Here is a 20,869-nt window from a genome sequence, read left to right on the forward strand (position 1 = left end):
AGAAAGCCTCGAAGATGCTCATTGAAAAAATATTTGTTGATCGCCAACACCCACGTGAGCTTCTTCGCCAAAAGATCCTATCAGTTCTACATATCCGCAATTATTCTGAAGTGGAAATTGTGGGATTCAATATTTTTGTACTATATATAGATTTAGAGACTGATATTGATAGAATTATATATCACATGGTTCGTGGCATCTATTCAATGATTTGGTGATGCTGCGCAAACCCGATCCCGTGAAAACTGTTGCGACTATGAAATTCAATGACATCTCGATATGGATTCAACTACATAATTTGCCTTTAGCGTGCATGAATGAACAAATGGTCAAGAGGATTGGGGAGCAAGTGGGTACAGTGGTGGAAGTTGAATAGGGAGAAAGAGGACGATGTTGGGGAAATTTGCTAGGGCTCGTGTTATCAGATCCATTCACGAGCCCCTAGTACGATGTGTCCCAATAGTTGCATATGGGAATAAGGAGGGGGTGATGGTTTTGGTCCTATACGAAAAGTTGCCTGAACTATTTTGCTATGCCTGTGGGAAGATAGGGCACCATCTCAAGAAATGTGAGGCGAGCGAAGAGATGAAAGCGACACCTAGCTTTGGCAACTGGCTAAGGGCGGATAGGGGAGTGGAATACAGAAGGAGCCCTGGGCCATCTAAAGCACCGATGGCATCGACACATATAGTCCCAAAACCTAACTAGATTGTCGGGTCTTCTAAGCCACAGCCGCCACCTCGGGGCGAGACAACTGACTATGGGGCTGATCACAATGGTGCTCTTACCATACCACCGGGCTTTGAAAGGAAATTTGCCCCCAATAAGATGTATGGAGGATCGGGGGGAGAGGGGGTGAGAGGGAAAGGGAGAAAAGAGACGAAAGCCGGGAGGACGAGAGCGAGGTTGTGGTGAACGACGAGAGGGGCAGGATTGAAAAGGACGAGGGGAAGGCTGGGACAAAAAGAGGATAGGGTGGTCATGGCAATGGGGAGGTTATCATGGGGAGGGGATTTGATGCAGGAGGAAGAGAAGGAAATGGTGGAATATAGGGCAGATAGGGAAGGCCTTTCTGTCACAAAAGAAAGGCTCTTAGTTGAAGAGGGGATGGGTATAAGGCAGGGTATTGTGAGTGGGACCCCACCTAGTACCATTAACATTATATCCCTCGTGTGAACAAGAATAAACCCTAAGCGTAAGGGATGAAATCGGCTCGCACGTGACAATAGCCAGATCATTGAAAAAGCATCGGTCGAAGCATCGACACACAAAAAATAGCCCCTCAAACATTACATTGAACAGCTGGAGCATAAGAAGGGGGAAAAACCAGCCACGAATATTTTTAAACATGTGGACGAGGAGAATGACCAGAAGATGGAATCGGCAGAGGCTGCGACGCAATTCCACCGAGCATTATGAATTGCTTAGTCTGGAATGCGCGTGAGCTAAGAAAACCACACGCATTCCACGAGCTCCAGACCTTGGTGTCTGGACATTCCCCAAATCTTGTCTTTTTATGTGAGACAAGACTGGACATTCCCCAAATCTCGTCACAAGACTCATTGCCAGTAAGTGCCCTATGTGGAAATCTTCTCTTGGATTTGAAGGCATCTTCATTGTGGATGCGAAAGGACAAAGTGGGGACTTGGTTCTCAAAGTTGCATGTAATTTTGAGACCCATATGATAATTGAGTTTGTAGATTCATTATTAGAGAAAAAAGTAGAATAAAAGTTGGTAGGTTTTAACAAGCTGATGTGGCATTATAAGACATATGAAAGTTTAGATTGTAGGTGCATGATTGAAGGCACCCTTAGATCCAAAATAATATAACCAAAAATCATATTACAAGGAAAAACCAAATAAGAAAGTATCTTCCTTTATGCTTCACATAATAATAGACCATTCTCTTGTAATAACTGAAACCACAAAATCTAACATAAATAACTAAACTGTATAAATATGTGATATTCAGTAAAAAGTCAGGAAATATGAAATAGAGATGTGATACATAGTTGTGTTAAAGAGCAATTTATCCAGCAACAATTTCCAAATTTCCTTATCATATGTTGTTTATGCAACCCAGCAAATAAAGCTGGTGAGGTGATGCAGCAGTCATACCTTCATCACATACGCATCTCACTGGCTGCTCGACTAATGGGGATCACCCCGGAGGCTGAGACAAGAGCATCGATGGGGACATCGTTGGGGGTAATGGGTATAACACCATCTTTCAATACTTGCAGTGAATAAGAAAGAGCAACTATACATGAAAGCAAATGAATGTGTTAGCATAAACGAAGACTGTTACAAAATGTGAAAAATGTAGTAGCTAAAGCTTCAAACATATGTCCATATGTAATGGAATAGAGAAACACACCAAATAGAGGTTTCTTCCACTTTCGGTCCTTTGCAAGCTCTTGATATTTCGTAAGGAAGGTGTCGTAATAACTTCAGTTGATCAATTGCAACATTGGCAGAAAACAAAAGGGGAGATGAAAATCACTATATGCTCCGGAAAAGATAGAATGTCGTAGCTAAACCTAAAAGAGAATATTTGATATTTACAGTACCTAATACAGACATATAAACGTTTACAAAGCTCTACTGTAATTCAGTTGTTGCCATCTGAATTAAAATTTATCCCCCGTCTTCTTTTTGCCATTTTCACTACTCTTTCATGCATGAATCCATATAGACTACAACAAATTAATTTATTATGAACTGAGATTTGTTACTTTCAGGTTTTAGAAAGTTCTAGATCTGTTATTTTAAGTACAGATAGTGAAGTAGATCGATGATATCATAACCATGGAAATCCAAAATATCAAGAAAAAGAATCTGCAACATACCCTCCACCACGGCCAATGCGCCTACCAGATCTATCAAAAGCAAGCCCTATATAATAAATGGATATAGGTATTAATATACTTTATGTTGATTGAAAAAGGGTATCTAGTTGAATCGTTATAGCATGATTCCTAGAAGAGACATAACTGAAAGGTTCAAAGTCATACCAGGTAAAAGAAACAAGTCTACAGGTTCATCTGCAAGCATGACTGCGTGAAAATAATCAGACTTAGTTAGAGACAGAGGCCGTATCTTATTGAGTGAAATTCAATAATAACTAGGGCGAGAATCAACAATCAAGTAAAAACATGCCCTTCACAAATCACCTAATATTGGATTAGGTCGAAATCAGCACAATAGTTCTTAAACTCCTTCCTCAAAGGACATACAGTTGAAAGCTATGTAATGCATTCGAAGCCTATTTTTCATGACAATCACAACATGGAATAAATCGCGAATAGTTTCTCAATGCAGTTGATATTGCTGTCAATTTTCAAAGAAAAGAAGCAAAATATTGTGCAGTGTTAAACAGCTAGTAAAACGAGGAACTTTACAGACCGTCTTCACGTTCATTCCCTTCAGCATCGCAAGGTTGTGGTTCCAAAATATCCATAGAGTTTGCAATCAAATCATCCATCCTAGTGATGTTCAACATCCTCATGAAACTATTCTTGTCTTCCACCCTCGGAACATAGAGCTTCTTTCTCACCTGCGAATGATCATCTTATTGCACAATGGGCGAATTAGAACTTAAATCGTCAGACACAATCTTATGCAGAAAAGCTCTAAACTTCTAAAATTTCAAGACATTGTAAAAAATATTAAGATAATGCAGAATGCTAAAATAGGATTCTTGTTTTTACTGCACCAACAAGGCTTCACATAATATCAGACTGCACACACTGTTCTTAACCCAAAACCTGATGATATAAACCATTGAAACATGAATTATGACATAAGCCAACTCAAGCTGATAATATACTACTTAAATCATTTGCTACACACACAGTACCTTGGGCTGTGTTCTTCAAGATTTCAGACAACACTTTGGAAGTATCAACTTCTCTTAAAGCAGCACAGCTGATATAGGCACAGAGTCTTGTACAAGACTTGAACCAAGGAGCCTCCAAAACCACACGCTGGATTGCATCATCTGCAACATCAACAAAAACCACATCTCAAAAATCCCAAGATTTCTCCAAAAAGACGCGAATCTGAGAGAAAATCATCCAAACATATACGCATTGATTCTTGGTTGGAATGAGGTTATTGCCTTCTTGAGATCTGAGCGCGGGGTCCATTGACTTGAGTTCCTTTCTCACTCTGGAGCGAAGCGCCTTTTTCTCCTTGAAAACGGCGTCTAGAGGTGCGGCGGCGATACCCCCGGCGCTCATGGTAGCGGAGGAGCGTAAATTCAGACCGGATAAGGTGGTGGGTAAAGCAGGCGTTGCGGCGGTTGGTAAAGCGAGCTGCAGTATCATCCGCTCTGCAAATCTTTGTAGGCGGCGACCTATTATCGTCATTTTGTCTTGGGAAATATTACCATTAAATTAAGTATTATTTTACATGACTTGCTTATTATCAACGGCACATTATGCAAGTATAATTTCAGAAAAATACGTTTGGGGAAAACAAGGTAGGCTAATGAGTTATGAAGGCGTAGAAAAAATCCTTCCAAATTCTAAAGGATCAGACATTGCAGCCTAACATCAAAATTCCAAGGATCAGAATAAGAAATTGTATAATTCAATACGAAAAAAGAATTCGAAGATTTCACCATTTTGTCAAATTCAGGAGCATTGCGAAGAAACTCTTCCTATATCGGTAATCGGTAGTTCCTAACATCTGAGCATTGCGAATTTGCAATTTGCGAAGGTAATAGAATAATAGCAGAGAAAATTGAAGCCAAATGAGCTAACATTTAACTACCTTATCCTGATCTGAGATTCCGAATCGTCTGACCGGCGTTGGGGGGGGGGGGGGGGGGGGGGGCTCGGCGGGCTGTTTAATTAAACCTTTAATGAAGCGGGGTGGAGCTGACGCGAGCCGGGGGAAGCGTCACCGACGCTGCGTCGGAAGAAGGCGGCGGCTGGCGCGAGTATTCATTTCGTGCAGTAGGCCTAAGCTTTTACTTTTAGTAATTGGCCCAATTCGAGGACTTTTCTCTGAAACAATATACTCCCTCCGTCTCATGAAGCATGACACACTTCTTTTCGGCACGGAAATTAAAAAATTGGTATTTTGTGTATTAAGTGTGGTAGGTGAAAAGGTGAAAATGTGAATAAAGGGTAATTTTTTTGCTATTTTTAGAAACGTGTCATGCTTCGTGGGACAGACCAAAAAGGAAACTGTGTCATGCTTCGTGGGACGGAGGGAGTACATCATTAATTTAAAAAATATATAAAATTTGGTCATTTTTTATGTTTTAAGACTATTTTACCTTAATTAAAGCGAATCGAATTCGAATTTGTGCGCGGATTAGACACATATAGTACATATCATTAGTGTCATATACTTTTTTTTACGTAGTGACGCATAAATAGTACTTATGACCATATTAATATAATTAGTGTCATATACCTATGTGCTGATATTATTTAGATGGGCACAGTTATATGACCATTTCAAACATTTTCCCGTAGGATTTACGATTATCCATTTAGGATTTAGATTATCATTTAGGATTTAGATTCCCTATTTAGGGTTTAGATTATTCATTTAGGGTTTAGATTCTCAATTTAGGGTGTTGCACGAATGGTACTTATGGCCATATTAGTGTCATTAGTGCTATATACTCTCTCTTATGTAGTGCTGCACGAATGATACTTATTGTCATATTAGTGTCATTAGTGTCATATCCTCTCTCTTATGGTCACTAGTACCATTCGTGCATGACACTATTGACACTATGATATGTTCATTAATCGTGTCGTAGGGTTAAAAGAAGGGTGTTTCACCTGTTTGTAACGATCGTTGATAAGTTTAAGCCAAGATGTAGAAGAAAAGATGAAAAGTGTTGTATTTCATATCACGTAACATTACAATGAGAGGTGGGATTCCTATTTATAGAGATGTACAAGAGGGGCAAAGAAGTTGACTTATGCCTAATTGGTTTATATTTTGGGGGATCATTGATGATAATTTGGTCTTATATCTTGTTGATTTTTGTACTTTTGATGAGGGATGCATAACATTTTGCAGGAAAGTGTTGAAATGGAGGAAAATTATTTACTTAGGAAAATAAGAGAAAAAATGAGAAAAAAATGGGCGAGAGCACGTGCGGCGCCTGCGCCCGCGTGCCTCGCCCACGTGTTTGCCCCAGCGGACGAGCACCTCTTGAGCCCTAGCTCCTGCCTGTTTTCCCAAACGGGCGAGCAACTTCCATGTCCCAGCGCGCGTTGGCTGATTCAGCGGTCGAGCGCCACATCCCGCGCCCGAGCTCCCTTCACAGCGGGCGAGTTTCATGCCCAGCGGCCGAGTAGGGAACCCAGCGCTCGAGCCCTTCATCCCAGCGGGCGAGTGCTACTCCCAGCGGCTGAGGCCTCCGACGCCTCTGCACTCGTGTGCTTCAGGTCGCGCTCGAGCTCTTAAGCTCCAATCAATATATGCCACGTGTCCCAGTTCAATAGTTGAGAGAAAAAGCATATTTCACAATTTCAGAATATAAAAGGAGGGAATTCTCATTTTCTAGGGTATACTTCTCCAGACACAGTTCTAGTCATCTATCTAGACGTCAGTTTCTTAGTTAGGATTTATTCATTTTCTCATTTTCATTCTTACGCCTAGATAATTAGTAGTCAGAGATTCTTTTCCAGTGATCATCAATTACTGTAAGTTTCTATTTATTGCTTAGATAAACTCTGGATCTATGAATTCAATACATTAGTTGTTATTTCTTTCTGGATGCTCTTAGATTCATCCTGATTAATAATTTTGTTCGCTGTCTAGATAATTGTTATTTTTGTTGCGCGATTATTTTAATGAATTACTGCTTTTCCACAAGAACTCTAGCGTAGATTTACATGCTATTTCTTTCCTGCTTATTTATTTTAAATCCTTGCCTAGATAATTTTACATGCTTTATTTCAATTACACGCTAGATAAGAGAGAGAAAGAGACAGAGAGAGAGAGAGTTAGACCCAAATTCTTGATTAGAGTGTTTAGGTTTATTTTATGTTATCTGTGATTCAGTTGAACATTCATCAAATCCGTTGAACATGTCGTGAATAAATGCTGAGTTTTTTTGGGGGGGGGGAGGGTTGTGGGATTCGGCCCTGTATATGTTCAGCAAAAAAAATCCGCTGAACATGGCGTGAATAAATGATGACCATTAGATTAGATAAGATCAACGGCTGAGATTTGATCTCTATTCTTTGAATATTTAGTGGTAATGTATCATACGACTGATATTTATCTGAAGGAATTTTTTTACCAGGGTTTGAACCCTTGAGGGAGCGAAAATTTTACTAATTTATTGAATATCGTTATTCAGTACTATACAATGCCTTATTCATCACTATATATTGACTTATTCATTAGTCTCACATCTCACAAAAAATAACAATCTCATTAGAACTTAATGCATGGGGAGATATAATAGTTAACAACTTTGCTCGTTTTCTCAGAGTGTTAAACAGCTCAGCTGACAGCTGATAATGAGTCAATTGGAAGGATTGAGCATCAAGCAATTAGCAAGGTACCTGCAGACTAAATTCATTAAGGAAAAAGACAGGTTTGTAGAATGAGAAAGCAGTTGTTGAAGCTGTGAATCAGTTAGTAATCCTACTAAATGCTTCAGAGCTTATCCCTTGGATTATTACATGAGATGCGGAATTCGGTGGTTCATAGATTTGCTTTTAGAAAATCTCTTTATTGTCAAATCTTTTTCTTTGTTTGTCATGAGATGTGAAAATGCAAGATGATGATAGTAGTACGACAAAGACAACAGATATAACTGATTAGAAATGCAATACGAAAATAACACAAGTAGTTTTTATGTGGTTCGGAGAACACTCCTACATCTACGGTCTTGGTTCATTTGACAATTCATTCACTAATGATTCCTTGTTTTTATATTTGCAAGAACAACTTGACCAGTAGTTCTGTTAGGCAGCTGAAATTGAGAGTTTGTGATTTTAAAACTAAATAAATAAATAACAGGAAAGAAAGAAATCAAGCTGAGAAATAAGGAGAAACAAATATGAGAAGAATTTCCCAAGGTAAAGGTTTCAACAGATTCTCATAACTAATAAGTTCAATTCAATCATCAAGATAATTTCCTAAGACAATCTCAAAGTTAGTCTATACCCACTCATGTGGCATACAAACTGTGGATTACATGCAAGGCTACAGTCCCCATATCACACTTCTAACATGCAATTTCTAAAAGTTCCTAGGATTAATGTCCTCACAAATACCAATTTCCTTTAGAATTAAAATAAATGTGTTCTATGTTCTTCGTTCAGAGAATAATTATCATCTCCTGATATCAAATTAAAACCTATGATCATGCTAAATTGGTGGCCAATCAATAAAGCAAACAATATAAACAAGAACATAAAAAGAAATAATAATCTTGATTAATTGAATCAAACAGTCAGAAATTCAAATCATGTTTACTTCCTAAACCCTGAGAAAAAAGAATTCTAGGAATTCTAGCAACATATGAACTAGAATCAATATCTCAAGAAAACAATAAAACATTCAACAATAAAAACCGTAGTAAAATCAAAATTCTTCAGTTCTTGCTCAGGCTCCGTTCTCCGTCTCTCACAGCTCTCAGGAAAAGTAGAATATGATAAAAGGTCATTTCAATATGTTTCTGGTGAGTATTTATATGCCCTAGATCTCAAAATATAGGTCAAAACCGTGTAGAATCAAAAAATAGCTGGAATAATAAAAAAAAACCCCGCAAAAACTGAGCTGTCACGCGGCCCCAGGCGCGGCCGCGCGCCCAACCCGCATGAGGCGCCGAATTCCCGACGGGGTCCTGACAACTTTGCGCAGCAATTTTGTTTTGGCTCGTTCTCCCTCATTCGGACTCTGATTTATAATCCGTTTGCGCTCACGAACTCCTATTAAGATGAACTACAACTTGTATTTCAGTCAATTCTTCCAAATTCTGCTTCAGTATTTCTAAAAATTCGTTCAAACAAAAAGAAAGTGACAAGTTCTTGACCATAAACTAATATAATCTCAAATAAACCATCAAACACACAAAATCCTCATAACTAAACATCAAATATGACACACCAAGAGGTAAAAATGCATGTTTATCAATCACACGGGTTACGCGGCCGTGACGTTGTTAGCAATTTACCCAGTTGCAATACCGTTGTTAGCAATTTGGGCAGTTGCAATACCGTAATCTTTCCTTCAGTTTTCAGGCTTTCTACTGGAAGCTTACAACTAACTTCCTTCTTACTCTTACACCTAATTTTTACAAGGTTTTCTAACTATGAGCACACTTACAATAAGAACAGATATTATGATAGTGTGCTAGCCAGACTTCTAGGCTTAAGATACAAATAGTTGGGGTCTAGAGATAAAGAATGTTTGTAAGCTAGATTCCAGTGAAATTTTCTTAAAGATCTTGACTTTAGCTTTTAAACGCTCTTAAAATTTCTTTATTCGAAAATACGCTGAGTTCTTGAGTGTAGAAAAATGAACACTTGTAAGTTCTTAAGAATTTAAATGCACAATATTTCGGTAGTCTCCTCGCTTGGATCTTTACATTGAGATTTTACATATATTTATAAGCTAAAACATTAAGAATTTTAGTAGGAATATGACTCTTTTTATACTTATAATAGATCTATAATTCTTCAATCTTATCCATATCTTCGTGATAATCTTTCCCTTCATTGGCTATGAGCCTTCAAGCTTGTATCAAATCCCGAAAAAGCAGGACTGCTCAGCTGCTAACAACGTTGTTATCGGCGTAATTCGGTTGGCTTTGCTGCAATCTTCTGTTCTTTAAGGGATACATGTTTTTGTCCTAATCATTTTATATTTTTAGTAAAACTTATATTTTAATATTTCTATGTTTATATAAAGTTAATACCAACCCAATTATCATATTTATAAATATAATATTCCCTCTGTCCCTAAAATAACTTCCTCTTTTTCCATTTTGGGACGTCCCCCAAATAACTTCCTCTTTCTTTCTTTCCATTTTTGGATACCTACCCCACCACTAATAATACTTTATTTATTCTTACTTTTCACTTTTCACCACTCCCAATACTAATTCAATTTTCACAACTTCCAATAATAATTATATCATTTTTTCTCCACTATCAATACATTTTATAACTTTTCATTAAAACCCGTGCCGTCCCCAAAGAGGAAGCCATTTCAGGGACGGAGGGAGTAAAAAACAATATTACTAACTGAATATATTTGAACTCAATATTGAAAAAAATAAATAAAAATAAATAAAAAAGAATTGAAAAATAATTTTGTTCAAAAAGAGATGAGAGAGGAAAGAGAATTCTTTTAAATTTTAATCTTTAATTAAATCAAATATTGACAGGAAATATATCAAATTAAAGCTCTTATCGTGATCTTTAATTTGATATACATATTAAATATTTTATAATTAATCGAATTTCACAATTTTAGAAAGAAAAAAATAATAAGAAGATAAAGAAAAAAAAATATAATTTACAAATAAACCTTCAATTTTATTACAACTATAAAATTATCACTTAATTTTGAAATCAATTTGAAGTTGATTAATTAAATTGAAATCTTAGCTTTTTAATATAGTATAAATTACAACTTCATAAAAAGTAGATCCCTTACTCCATTTTAATCACTTTTTCACTTTTATAAAGATGAGACTTTATTCAACTGATAACATACTCAATTATTTTATCAAACTCGTATTATTCTCGAAAAGACGTAAAACTAGGGGATGAATAAAGTATTAGTTTAAACAAACGAAACAAAGTAAATAAAAAACGTGTACCGAATTCATAATCTTTATATATATAAAGAGCAAAGTAAATGTAATTTCTTTCAATTTGAAGGACATAATTGGAATTGGAAAAAAAAATTCCCACTACTTTAAATTCCAATTGCCGAAAATATTGGAAAAAAAACTGACAATAAAATGTTTATATGCATAAACTGCCGATAATTACTATTGTACTACAAAACAATTGAAATTTCCTAACTAACATTCAAGGGAAACAAAATGAGTTCGGCAGCAAAAACCCAATCTTAAATGTGGGGAAAAAAATTATTGTCTCTTTCAAGAAGATAAATAAATAAATAAATAAATAAATATAAGTATAAATATTAAATAATTGAACCTCTTTACTATGTTGTTAGCCTGTTATATCTCCAAATAAGCTAATTAATTCAATACTAGTAATATTTTTGCTAATTTAATTGAGTATTAAATATTTAATTATTGATGAATACACTATAAAATTCCTTTAACTATAATATTTGAACTGTATTTACAGATTATGCATAATTTTCAACATATTATTTGAATGAAATAATTTTTTATTTTTTATATTTTCCTTATATATATATATATATATATTAATTGATTTGACTATTAATTATAATTTTAAATCCAAAAGTAGTTTTTTTAATCTGGTTTATATCATTTGCAACTTATTATATAAGTGATACTATATCTATATATAAACAAATGTTATATTTTTGCATAAATTACATTGGTTATATTAAAATATTAGATCAATTTGCAAATAATAAATTTGATATTACAATTAATTTTTTTTAGATTATACTGATAATTACTCTCTACGCCCACAAAAATAGTCTATTTTGTCATTTAAGGATGTCCACAAAAATTAGTTTTATTATAGTTTTGAAAAGTTTGCATCACATTATGGATCTGATGGATATTTTTCTTCACTCACAATATAATTAATTGCCATTATTTATACTATTTTTTAAGTGTGATCCTTTATTCATTCACAATACACTAACCATTTTTATTAAAATTTGTATAATCTTTTTCTAAGAATATACACAATTTATGCGAGTCTAAAATCACAATCACCGCGCATAGCGCGGAAGATATATTAGTTATTATAAATAGCAATAGTCAACGTTGAAATTGAGTCGGAACTATCATTAATATATCTATAATGTTAACTAGTTAATGGCCGCGACTCAATTTCAAAGTTCACACATAACTCCAAAGTGAATCTATTAAATGCTTTTTGTTGTCCTATTTAATTCTCAATGTGAAAAAGGAATTGTCACGATCACCAACGAAATGTCCTCATGTTACACGTGATAATTCACATAAATAAATACAAAGTAATTGTTATTAATTTTTTAAATACAAAAATACATACTATCATATTATGAAATTGAATATGAAACTGATACGTATATATATATATATATATATATATATATATATACCCTATATTATATGTTACAAAAAATTAATCAGCTAGCCTAATTTAAGTTAAATTGGATCATACTCAAAGCAATAATTAACCTAATATAAACTAGATTAAATATTCAAACAAAAGTAAATACAATTCACGCTTCGTTGAAACATGAACCAGTTGACTTGATTAGTTCACCAGTAATCCAGTGCCGTTGGATTATCTCGCAAATAAGCAGTGAGAAGAAGTTTGTCCTAGGGCCGTCGATCGGTTTGGGTTCGATTATCCGTACCCGAATTTTCGGTTACCCGAATCCGAAATTGTCATATTTCACTAACTATTTTCGAACCGTTTTAGGTGTTCAGTTACCCGATTCGGTTATTTGAGTATTCGAAATACTCATTTAAAAAATTTAAATTTAAATAATTTGCTAGATAGAGGATTTGAACCTTAGTCTCTAAAAAATACACAAAACAACTTATCCACTAGATTAAAACTCATTCTTATACTTTAAATATATCATAATTTTATTTTAGCTAAGACTCGATTTCAAATAAATAAATTAATTAATTATTAATTAAAAAATATATAATATATATTAAATAATTTTCGGTTATTTCGGTTAACCCGTTTCGATTATTGGGTAAATCGATACCCGAAATTTTTCTAAAAATGATACTCGAAACCGAACCGATAACCAAAAAATTCGATTATTGGATACCCAAATCCAGAAATTTCGATTCGGTTAACGGATTATCCAAAACCCGATAACCAATTAGACAGCCCTAGTTTGTCCCAATTAATGATCCCTTACTTACACTCGAGGGCTCCCCAATAGTTTTCGCTGAGATTAATTTGATTATGGAACTAAATAATACAGTAGTAATTACTAGTACTAGTTTTATGCAAAATTTCATGTACATTTCTCCGTACTATGTCTGTGTGGCCCGGTCCGCTTCATTCTTTTTTGCCTTTTTTTTAAGCGTGATTTGTTCGGGCTCATTTGATAAAGTATTTTTTTTAATAAAAATATCGTTTATATGCATTAAAAATGTTAGATTTGCAATGCATAGTGATTGACAATGGCGTGGTGGTCGACGGTCGATAGTGGCATGCGGTGGTCGTCGACCGCCGACCAGTGGTGGCAAAGAGCTATTCTTTTTTATTTTTTTTATTTTAATAGTATTTTTTTTTATAATTTTAATAAATAAATTGTACATAAGAATAAAAATGAATTAAATGAGTATAATTTGTATGCCTTATTGAGTATTTTTTTAGATTTTATCTTTAAAAATGGTATACATCATTTTGCCCCTAATCTAATTAATTTTATTGATCTAGAATACAACTTTCATAGAAAAAAAAAATAATTGATTCATGCAACCACTTTTCATTACCAAACATTAGCATGATCAATAAGCATTCATTTAAATTAACCCTCAAAATATGATTCACCTCACTTGTTAATTAATGAAGCAAAATTAAAAAAATTAGAACTTTGCCCTCCACATAACATAAACGACACGGCATTAATTAACTCTCCTAATCCGGAAAATCAAACTCATTGTCGTGTCACATGCTAAACCTAATGAGAAAATATAATCGAATAAATAATAATAATAATAAATAAATAAATAAAATAAAGTAAAAATGAGTTTAAACGTGAGCCACAGCCACAGGCATGTAGTAGCTATAAATAGGTGAAGTTGGTTTTGAAATATTTGCTCACTCACTCACTAGCACACTTTACTGCTAAGAAATCTTTGTGCAAATTAAATTGGAGCAATGGCGATGGAAGGAGTGGAGATGGTTCATCTGGAAAACAATAACGCTGTAGTTAACGGCGTTGGTGGAGATGAAATTGGAGGTTCAAGATGGTGGGAATTCGATGGACCGGTTCCATCTTATCATGATAACAGTGGCATAAACCGTCACTGGTTTCCTAAAGATTTTGTGTTTGGATCTGGAACTGCCGCCTTTCAGGTTCTTCATATTTCATGTTCCATTAATTAATTTCCAAAATATATATATATAACAAATGGAGGGCTAATATACACAGAGTTGCCTTGTTTTTTTATTCTTTTAATTTGTTTCTTGTTTTGGGGGTGCTCAAGGTTGAAGGAGCTGCTACAAAAGGAGGCAAAGGCATCAGCATATGGGATGAGTTCTCTATGAGGCTTCCTTGTCTGTTTCTCTCTCTTGAAATTAATTATGAGCATGCAAATATATACGAGTGTTGAGTGTGTGTGTGTGGTTTTGACAGGGAAGATAGCTGATGGATCCAATGGAAGTCTTGCATGTGATATGTACAACAGATATAAGGTTGTAATTTATGTATATATACTATTATAATATTCTATAGATCTTACAGCAATATTTGAATGAATATTAATATGGTATATATACATATTGCAGGAAGATATTCAGATGATGAAGCATATGGGATTCGATGCCTACAGGTTTTCCATTTCATGGCCAAGAATATTGCCAGGTTTTTATTTGTTCATAATATTATATATATATGGTTAGTTTTTGGAGTAATTAATTAATTAGTCCAACTCTGAACAGCCGGAAGAGTATCGGGTGGAATCAACAAAGAAGGAATTGCTTACTATAATGATGTTATCAACACTGTGTTACACCATGGTTAGTTAATTAGTTTCAACTCTCTCTATGTTTCTCTTGAATGACAACATGCATGTATATATATGTGCAGGCATGAAGCCTTTTGTGACACTGTTTCACTGGGATCTTCCTGTGTGCTTGGAAAAAGAGTACGGTGGCTTTCTATCCAAAAGAGTCAAGTAACAAATCTCACACTTAATTGTCTTATTTCCTTAGTCCCCACATTAAGTAATTGAATTGACATATATGATGGCGGCAGGGATGATTTTCGCGAGTTTGCAGAAGTGTGCTTCTGGGAATTTGGCGATCGTGTGAAACAATGGAGCACCTTGAATGAGCCGTGGACCTACGCCGTTAACGGATACGTTAGAGGGTCGTTTCCACCGGGCCACAAAGTTCCGGTCTCCGACGACAAACTTGCCACAAAGATTCCCCCCGGCAGAGGCCTCCCGCTGCTGGAGTCCGCCGCGGGCGACAAATTTGTCATGGCCGACCCCTCCGAGGCGTATACAGTGGGAAGAAATCTGCTGCTCGCACATGCGGAAGCAGTTGATCTTTACAGAAGCAAGTTTCAGGAGGCACAGGGAGGCGAGATAGGCATCGTGCTCAACTCGCATTGGTTTACGCCCTTTGATGAACACTCGGTATCAGATGCAAGCGCGGCTACAAGGGGAGTCGACTTCATGTTTGGATGGTATTATTAGCAACGAATAATATTAATTCCATTGATTATTATGTGCACTGCATCGTCTTCATCATCGTCGTGTAGGTTTCTGGAGCCTATACTGTACGGGCATTATCCCCAAAGCATGGAGGAATGCGTTCCACCAGACAACCTTGCATCTTTCACACAGCAAGAGAGGCGAAAGCTGCAAGGCTCGTTGGATTTCCTTGGGTTGAATTATTACACGACGCAGTATGCTTCCGATGATCCGCACCCTGCAGATGGAGAGGGCTACTTTGCAGATCAAAGGGTCAAGTATTTACGTCAGTATATATCATATCCACAATTTCATTATATATATATATATATCCTTTGATTTTCTACTTAATTAATTAATCAAATGTCTTTCAATGCTTTGTGCAGTAAAGAAGGGCGACGAGTACATCGGAACACCGGTAATATTAAGGATCGGATCTCCTTCATCACATCATCAATAAATCTATATATATCTCACCTTAATTAATTAATTATATGTAGTCTGGATCGGTGTGGCTGCACTCTGTTCCAAAGGGGATTTATGAGATTCTGATATATTTGGATGACAAGTATCCAGAACTCAAAGAAATATACATCACTGAAAATGGTAATAGTATTTTTGCGGTAACAAATTAACAAGAAATTAAAAAACTAGCTAACTGCGTGTTAATCTCCAAAGGGTTTTCCACTAAGAGTGATCACACGAAGACAGCGAAGATGGTCTGCGATGATGACCATGATAGGACTAAATACCACCAAGATCATCTTGCCAACATGCTCAAAGCAATGAAGTAAGATATTCTAATTAATCATCTCTTTCTCTTATTTCAATACCACTAACTAAATAATACATGCTGCAGACACAGAGACATTTCCAACAAACTGAAGGGATATTTCGTGTGGTCCTGGTGCGACAACTTCGAATGGGGCGACGGCTACACAGTTAGGTTTGGGTTAGTCTATGTGGACTACATGAATGAGCTGACAAGGTATCCCAAGAATTCAGCTGCATGGTTTGCCAAGTTTCTCAAGAGCAAAGGCCAGCCACCGGCGTGGTTCCACCCGTGGTGGGTCCCGCGGCCGCTCTCTCAGAAGAGAGCGCATCCGGAGAATGTTGAGACAGACAAAAGGCTCAAACTTGTGGAAACTATCAATCAAGACTAATGTTTTGCATGTGCAGTGATATGCAATGTGTTGCTTGCTCTGTTTGCCTAATTAAAGAGCGTATTTCACTGATCGTAGCATCTATACGCTGAAGTTAAGTATTAGTATGTTGTTCAGTTGTTTTGTCATCTTGGAATAAAGCATTAATGCTACTCTATTGGAGGTTAGGTCTTCAACCCCTCTATATCTGTATCAACTCTTTGTATGCTTTTATGAATAATGATAAATAAGTAGGTGTTTTCGCCTACTTTCTTTTACGTCCTAGTCTCAAATTTTAAACAGATCTTGCCAACTACTTTTTTTTTTAAAAGTAAAAGAAATTCTCATTCCAATGGAAGAGTACTAGAAGTACTAAAAGAAATTCTCATCCCATTTGACACAATTAACTTTTTTTGAATTTTCTTTTCCCCCCCCATAAAAAATCTCTCTGGATCTTGGTTAAAGTTTTCAAAATGCACACAGGGGCTTTAAAGAAGGAAAAGTAGTAGAGTGGAAGAGCAGCCAACACAGAGTTTAAAAGAACAATCCTTCCTCCAAGAGATAAGACTTTCTTCTCCCAACCCAAGAGTTTCTTCCTGAATTTGTCGATGAGTGGTTTCCAAACTTCTTTTTTCCTGTGATTCGCTCCAATTGGCAACCCAAGATAAGTGAAGGGCAACTTACCGATTTTACAGTTATATCCTCGAATCAATTTTGGAAATGAGCAGGGGTATATTTTATAGAGTAAAATTTTGGAATAGCCAAAATGGATCATAAAACACAAATTATGGCCACTCATTGAAAAAACATAAATTTTGGCTATTTATATAGCTTTGGGACGTTTTTGCCCTTAATTGGGCGGACTGGGTAGGGTCAGGAGCGCGGGTCGCGGGTCGGGTTAGGCACTTATGGCACTATTAGTGCCATAAGTGCCAACGAAATTTTTTTTACTCCCCCTGCCCTGTCTACCCCCCAGACCCCCGACCCCACCCACCCCCAAGCCAAAAACAAAAAAAAAAATTTACTCCCCCTAGATAAAAATAAATCAAATTTTAGTTTTGTTATTTTATTTTATGGCACTAATAGTGCCATAAGTGCCAACGAAAATCCAAAATAAAATAAAGTAAAATGGTCTTTTTAGCACTTATGGCACTATTAGTGCCATAAGTGCCAAACATGCAGAACAAATATAGAAACAACAACATCATCTAAACCCTAAATAAAACATTTAAACCCTAAATAGATAATCTAAACCCTAAATGGAATATCTAAACCCTAGGGGAAGTGTTTAAAAAGTTCCTTTTGGCTTGGAGGTGAGTGGGGTCGGGGGTCTGGGGGGGTAGACAGGGCAGGGGGAGTAAAAAAAATTCGTTGGCACTTATGGCACTAATAGTGCCATAAGTGCCTAACCCGACCCGCGTGCCTGATCCTACCCGGCACGCGACCCGCGCTCCTGACCCTGCCCAGTCCGCCCAATTAGGGGTATATTAGGCATATTGCCTAATTAATGGCCATAATTTGTGTTTTTTCAATTAGTGGCCAAATATTGTGTTTGCATGTTCAATGTGGTCATTTGACACCATTGTTTCTATTTTATATTGGTAGATGCTTATTGGTTTATATTTTTTACAGTTAAAAGTAAGGGAAAATTGCACCTAAATACACAAACTTTGCCAAAAATTCATATTTGACGCGAAGTTAGGATTTTACATTTTAATACACCAACTTTCGTTGTTGTCCAAATTTGGCACGACTTAATTCTTAAAAATTCAAAAAACAACCAATTTTTGTAAATAATTATACAAAGACCCACTTATGTTATAATTTGGGATATTAAAACCAAAACAAGATATTTCCTTATGATGTTTTCTTTTAAACCATTTTAGGCGCGGATCAAAGATTAAAAGAAAACATCATAATTAAATATCTTGTTTTGGTTTAAATGTCCCAATATAATAACATAAGTGGGTCTTTGAATAATTATTTACAAAAAGGAGTTGTTTTTTGAATTTTTAAGAATTAAGTCATGTCAAATTTGGACAACAACGAAAGTTAGTGTATTAAAATGTAAAATCCTAACTTCGCGTCAAATATGGATTTTTGGCAAAGTTTGTGTATTTTCACGCAATTAATTATCCCTAAAAGTAATGTATATCATACAAAAAATCATAGCAATAGCGATAAAAATGCATGAATTTTTTTATACAGTGGGAAGAAAACTAGTCCAACACATTATCCTAACCTAGCTAAGGATTGAAAACCGCATTGTTTTGAAAAGAAACGCTCCATCTTCTAGATAAGCAAAAACAGATATTTTGTTAATATTAACTTTTAATAACATAAAGTTAGCAACATTCATATATTTAAAGTCATAGTTTAAATTAGTCGCCAAGGGGACACCAAGCGGTGCGACCTCTTGTTTGTAAACAATGAGGTCTCGGGTTCAAACCCCACTGCTCCCCCTCCCCAACTCCCCCAAGTCAAAAAAAGAGAGTCATAGTTTAAATTACAAATATGCACTACAAAAAAATCGTTAATTACCGACGGCAAAATGCCGTCGGTAACAAAAGACGGCCGCCGGTAAATAGTGTTACCGGCGGCGATGCCGACGGCAAGCTGCCGCCGCTAATCGACTCGTCGGTAACGACAATATCGGCGGCGACCGGACGCCGTCGGCAATTAACGGCGGCTTTGCCGGCGGAATTTCTGCCGTTAAACGGCGGAGCAATGCCGGAGAATTAGCGGCGGCAACCACCGCCGCTAATTACCGAGGGCATTAATGCCGTCGGTAATACGCCACCGGAGTCCGGCGGAGCCTTGCCGGAAAGTTAGCGACGGCGATTGCCGCCACTAATTGGCGGCGGCACAACGCCGTCGGTAATAAGCCACCGCCGTCCAGTGGCCCTTCGCCGGAGGGGTCCGGGTTTTCACCGAGGGCAAGACGCCGTCGGTAATTACCGATGGCGTTTTGCCCTCGATATTTTTTTTAATTTTATTTTTTTGTTTTATTTATTTATTTATTTATATATTTTATTGTATATCCACAATTTATTTCCGTATTTATACGGTATTGCATACTTTAGACGAACTTCCCAGTCGGTGACCCGACTTTTCAGTGGGTCACCCATCTTACTTGTGCTCTGTGTCAAGCACGCTTAACTTTGAAATTCTTTTCGAGTGGTCATCAGTACAGAACACTCGTATTATTGATATATCTACATCTATTAATTCATTTAAGTGCTATATACTCACTCATATATTTATAATCTTTGAATATGTGGAGATAATACCTGAAATATGTTGTTAATTAGTGATCGAGTTCGTTTCCGTCCTTATTTTTATCGTCGGTAAAATATTTAATTAATATTTAATTTTAATATTTAATTATTAATTTTTTTTAACATTAATACACCAAAAGTGTTTTAATTTGGTTATTATAATGTGATTTGAATTTATTTGTTTATGTTAAATGCAATCATCATCATCATTGCCATAAATATATACATATATAGTTTTAATAATTAAAGCACTTGAAATATATAGTTCAATAAAACATAAATTTGAAAAGAAAGTGCAAATGTAATTTTGTTTGAAAACATAAATATAAGTCTAGCATGGTAATAAAAGACGGAAAGTCCTAAGCATCATCATCATCATCATCGGCATCAGGGGGTGGAGGTGGCTGAGCATTATACATCCTCATAAACGCCTCCAATTGAGCCATGCGGTCCTGCATCTCTTGGCGTGCTGCTTGCTCTGCCGCCATGCGCTCCTGCATCTCTTGGCGTTGTGCTTGCTCTGCCGCCAATCGCTCCTCCAGCGTGGAGATCCGTGTCTCATAAAGCTGCTGAGACACCGCAGAAGAGCCCGTGCTGCGGATAGACCCCCTACTAGCCTGACTCTGCCCGGCACTCCCGACGCCGTAGATCCGTGACCTATCCGGATGCACCACCTCCAAATACACCTCATCTAGCCGGTGCTCTCGTCCTGTGGCAGCGGCAAGTTGATGAACCTCGGCCTAATTCATACATAACAATGCATAATTGTTAGAAAATAAATACATTCACTAAATATTTGAATAAACTTAAACACTTACGTCAATTCTTGCATCTCTCGGAGACTAATGTTTTGCATGTGCAGTGATATGCAATGTGTTGCTTGCTCTGTTTG

At 36.4% G+C, this 20,869-nt stretch overlaps 2 protein-coding genes across 5 annotated transcripts; one reads left to right on the plus strand and one right to left on the minus strand.

Moving 5' to 3' along the window:
* Nucleotides 1–1,933: 1,933 nt before the first annotated feature.
* LOC131002775 (5-formyltetrahydrofolate cyclo-ligase, mitochondrial-like) lies at nt 1,934–5,025 on the minus strand. 4 transcript variants are annotated; one of them, XM_057929245.1, is made up of 8 exons: nt 4,778–5,025; nt 4,122–4,342; nt 3,861–4,001; nt 3,407–3,571; nt 3,016–3,057; nt 2,851–2,896; nt 2,379–2,449; nt 1,934–2,261 (listed from the first exon to the last, which is right to left on the minus strand). In XM_057929245.1, the coding sequence occupies exons 2-8, from the start codon at nt 4,327–4,329 to the stop codon at nt 2,125–2,127; spliced, it is 810 nt and encodes a 269-aa protein (XP_057785228.1). In that variant the 5' UTR covers nt 4,330–4,342; nt 4,778–5,025; the 3' UTR covers nt 1,934–2,124. The 4 variants fall into 4 exon arrangements, with proteins under 4 accessions (XP_057785228.1, XP_057785225.1, XP_057785227.1 ...); XM_057929242.1 differs by having other exon boundaries at nt 4,122–4,376; nt 4,778–5,015; XM_057929244.1 differs by lacking the exon at nt 4,778–5,025 and adding an exon at nt 4,626–4,744.
* An 8,929-nt stretch (nt 5,026–13,954) lies between these two features.
* LOC131002776 (beta-glucosidase 12-like) lies at nt 13,955–16,977 on the plus strand. The gene is made up of 12 exons (XM_057929247.1): nt 13,955–14,214; nt 14,346–14,415; nt 14,495–14,553; nt 14,647–14,722; nt 14,800–14,877; nt 14,948–15,035; nt 15,116–15,550; nt 15,626–15,843; nt 15,944–15,975; nt 16,058–16,163; nt 16,236–16,347; nt 16,417–16,977. The coding sequence occupies exons 1-12, from the start codon at nt 14,017–14,019 to the stop codon at nt 16,718–16,720; spliced, it is 1,776 nt and encodes a 591-aa protein (XP_057785230.1). The 5' UTR covers nt 13,955–14,016; the 3' UTR covers nt 16,721–16,977.
* Nucleotides 16,978–20,869: the final 3,892 nt, after the last annotated feature.

The sequence above is a fragment of the Salvia miltiorrhiza genome, unplaced genomic scaffold (assembly GCF_028751815.1).
Source record: "Salvia miltiorrhiza cultivar Shanhuang (shh) unplaced genomic scaffold, IMPLAD_Smil_shh fragScaff_scaffold_19_1, whole genome shotgun sequence".
NCBI classification, from domain to species: domain Eukaryota; kingdom Viridiplantae; phylum Streptophyta; class Magnoliopsida; order Lamiales; family Lamiaceae; genus Salvia; species Salvia miltiorrhiza.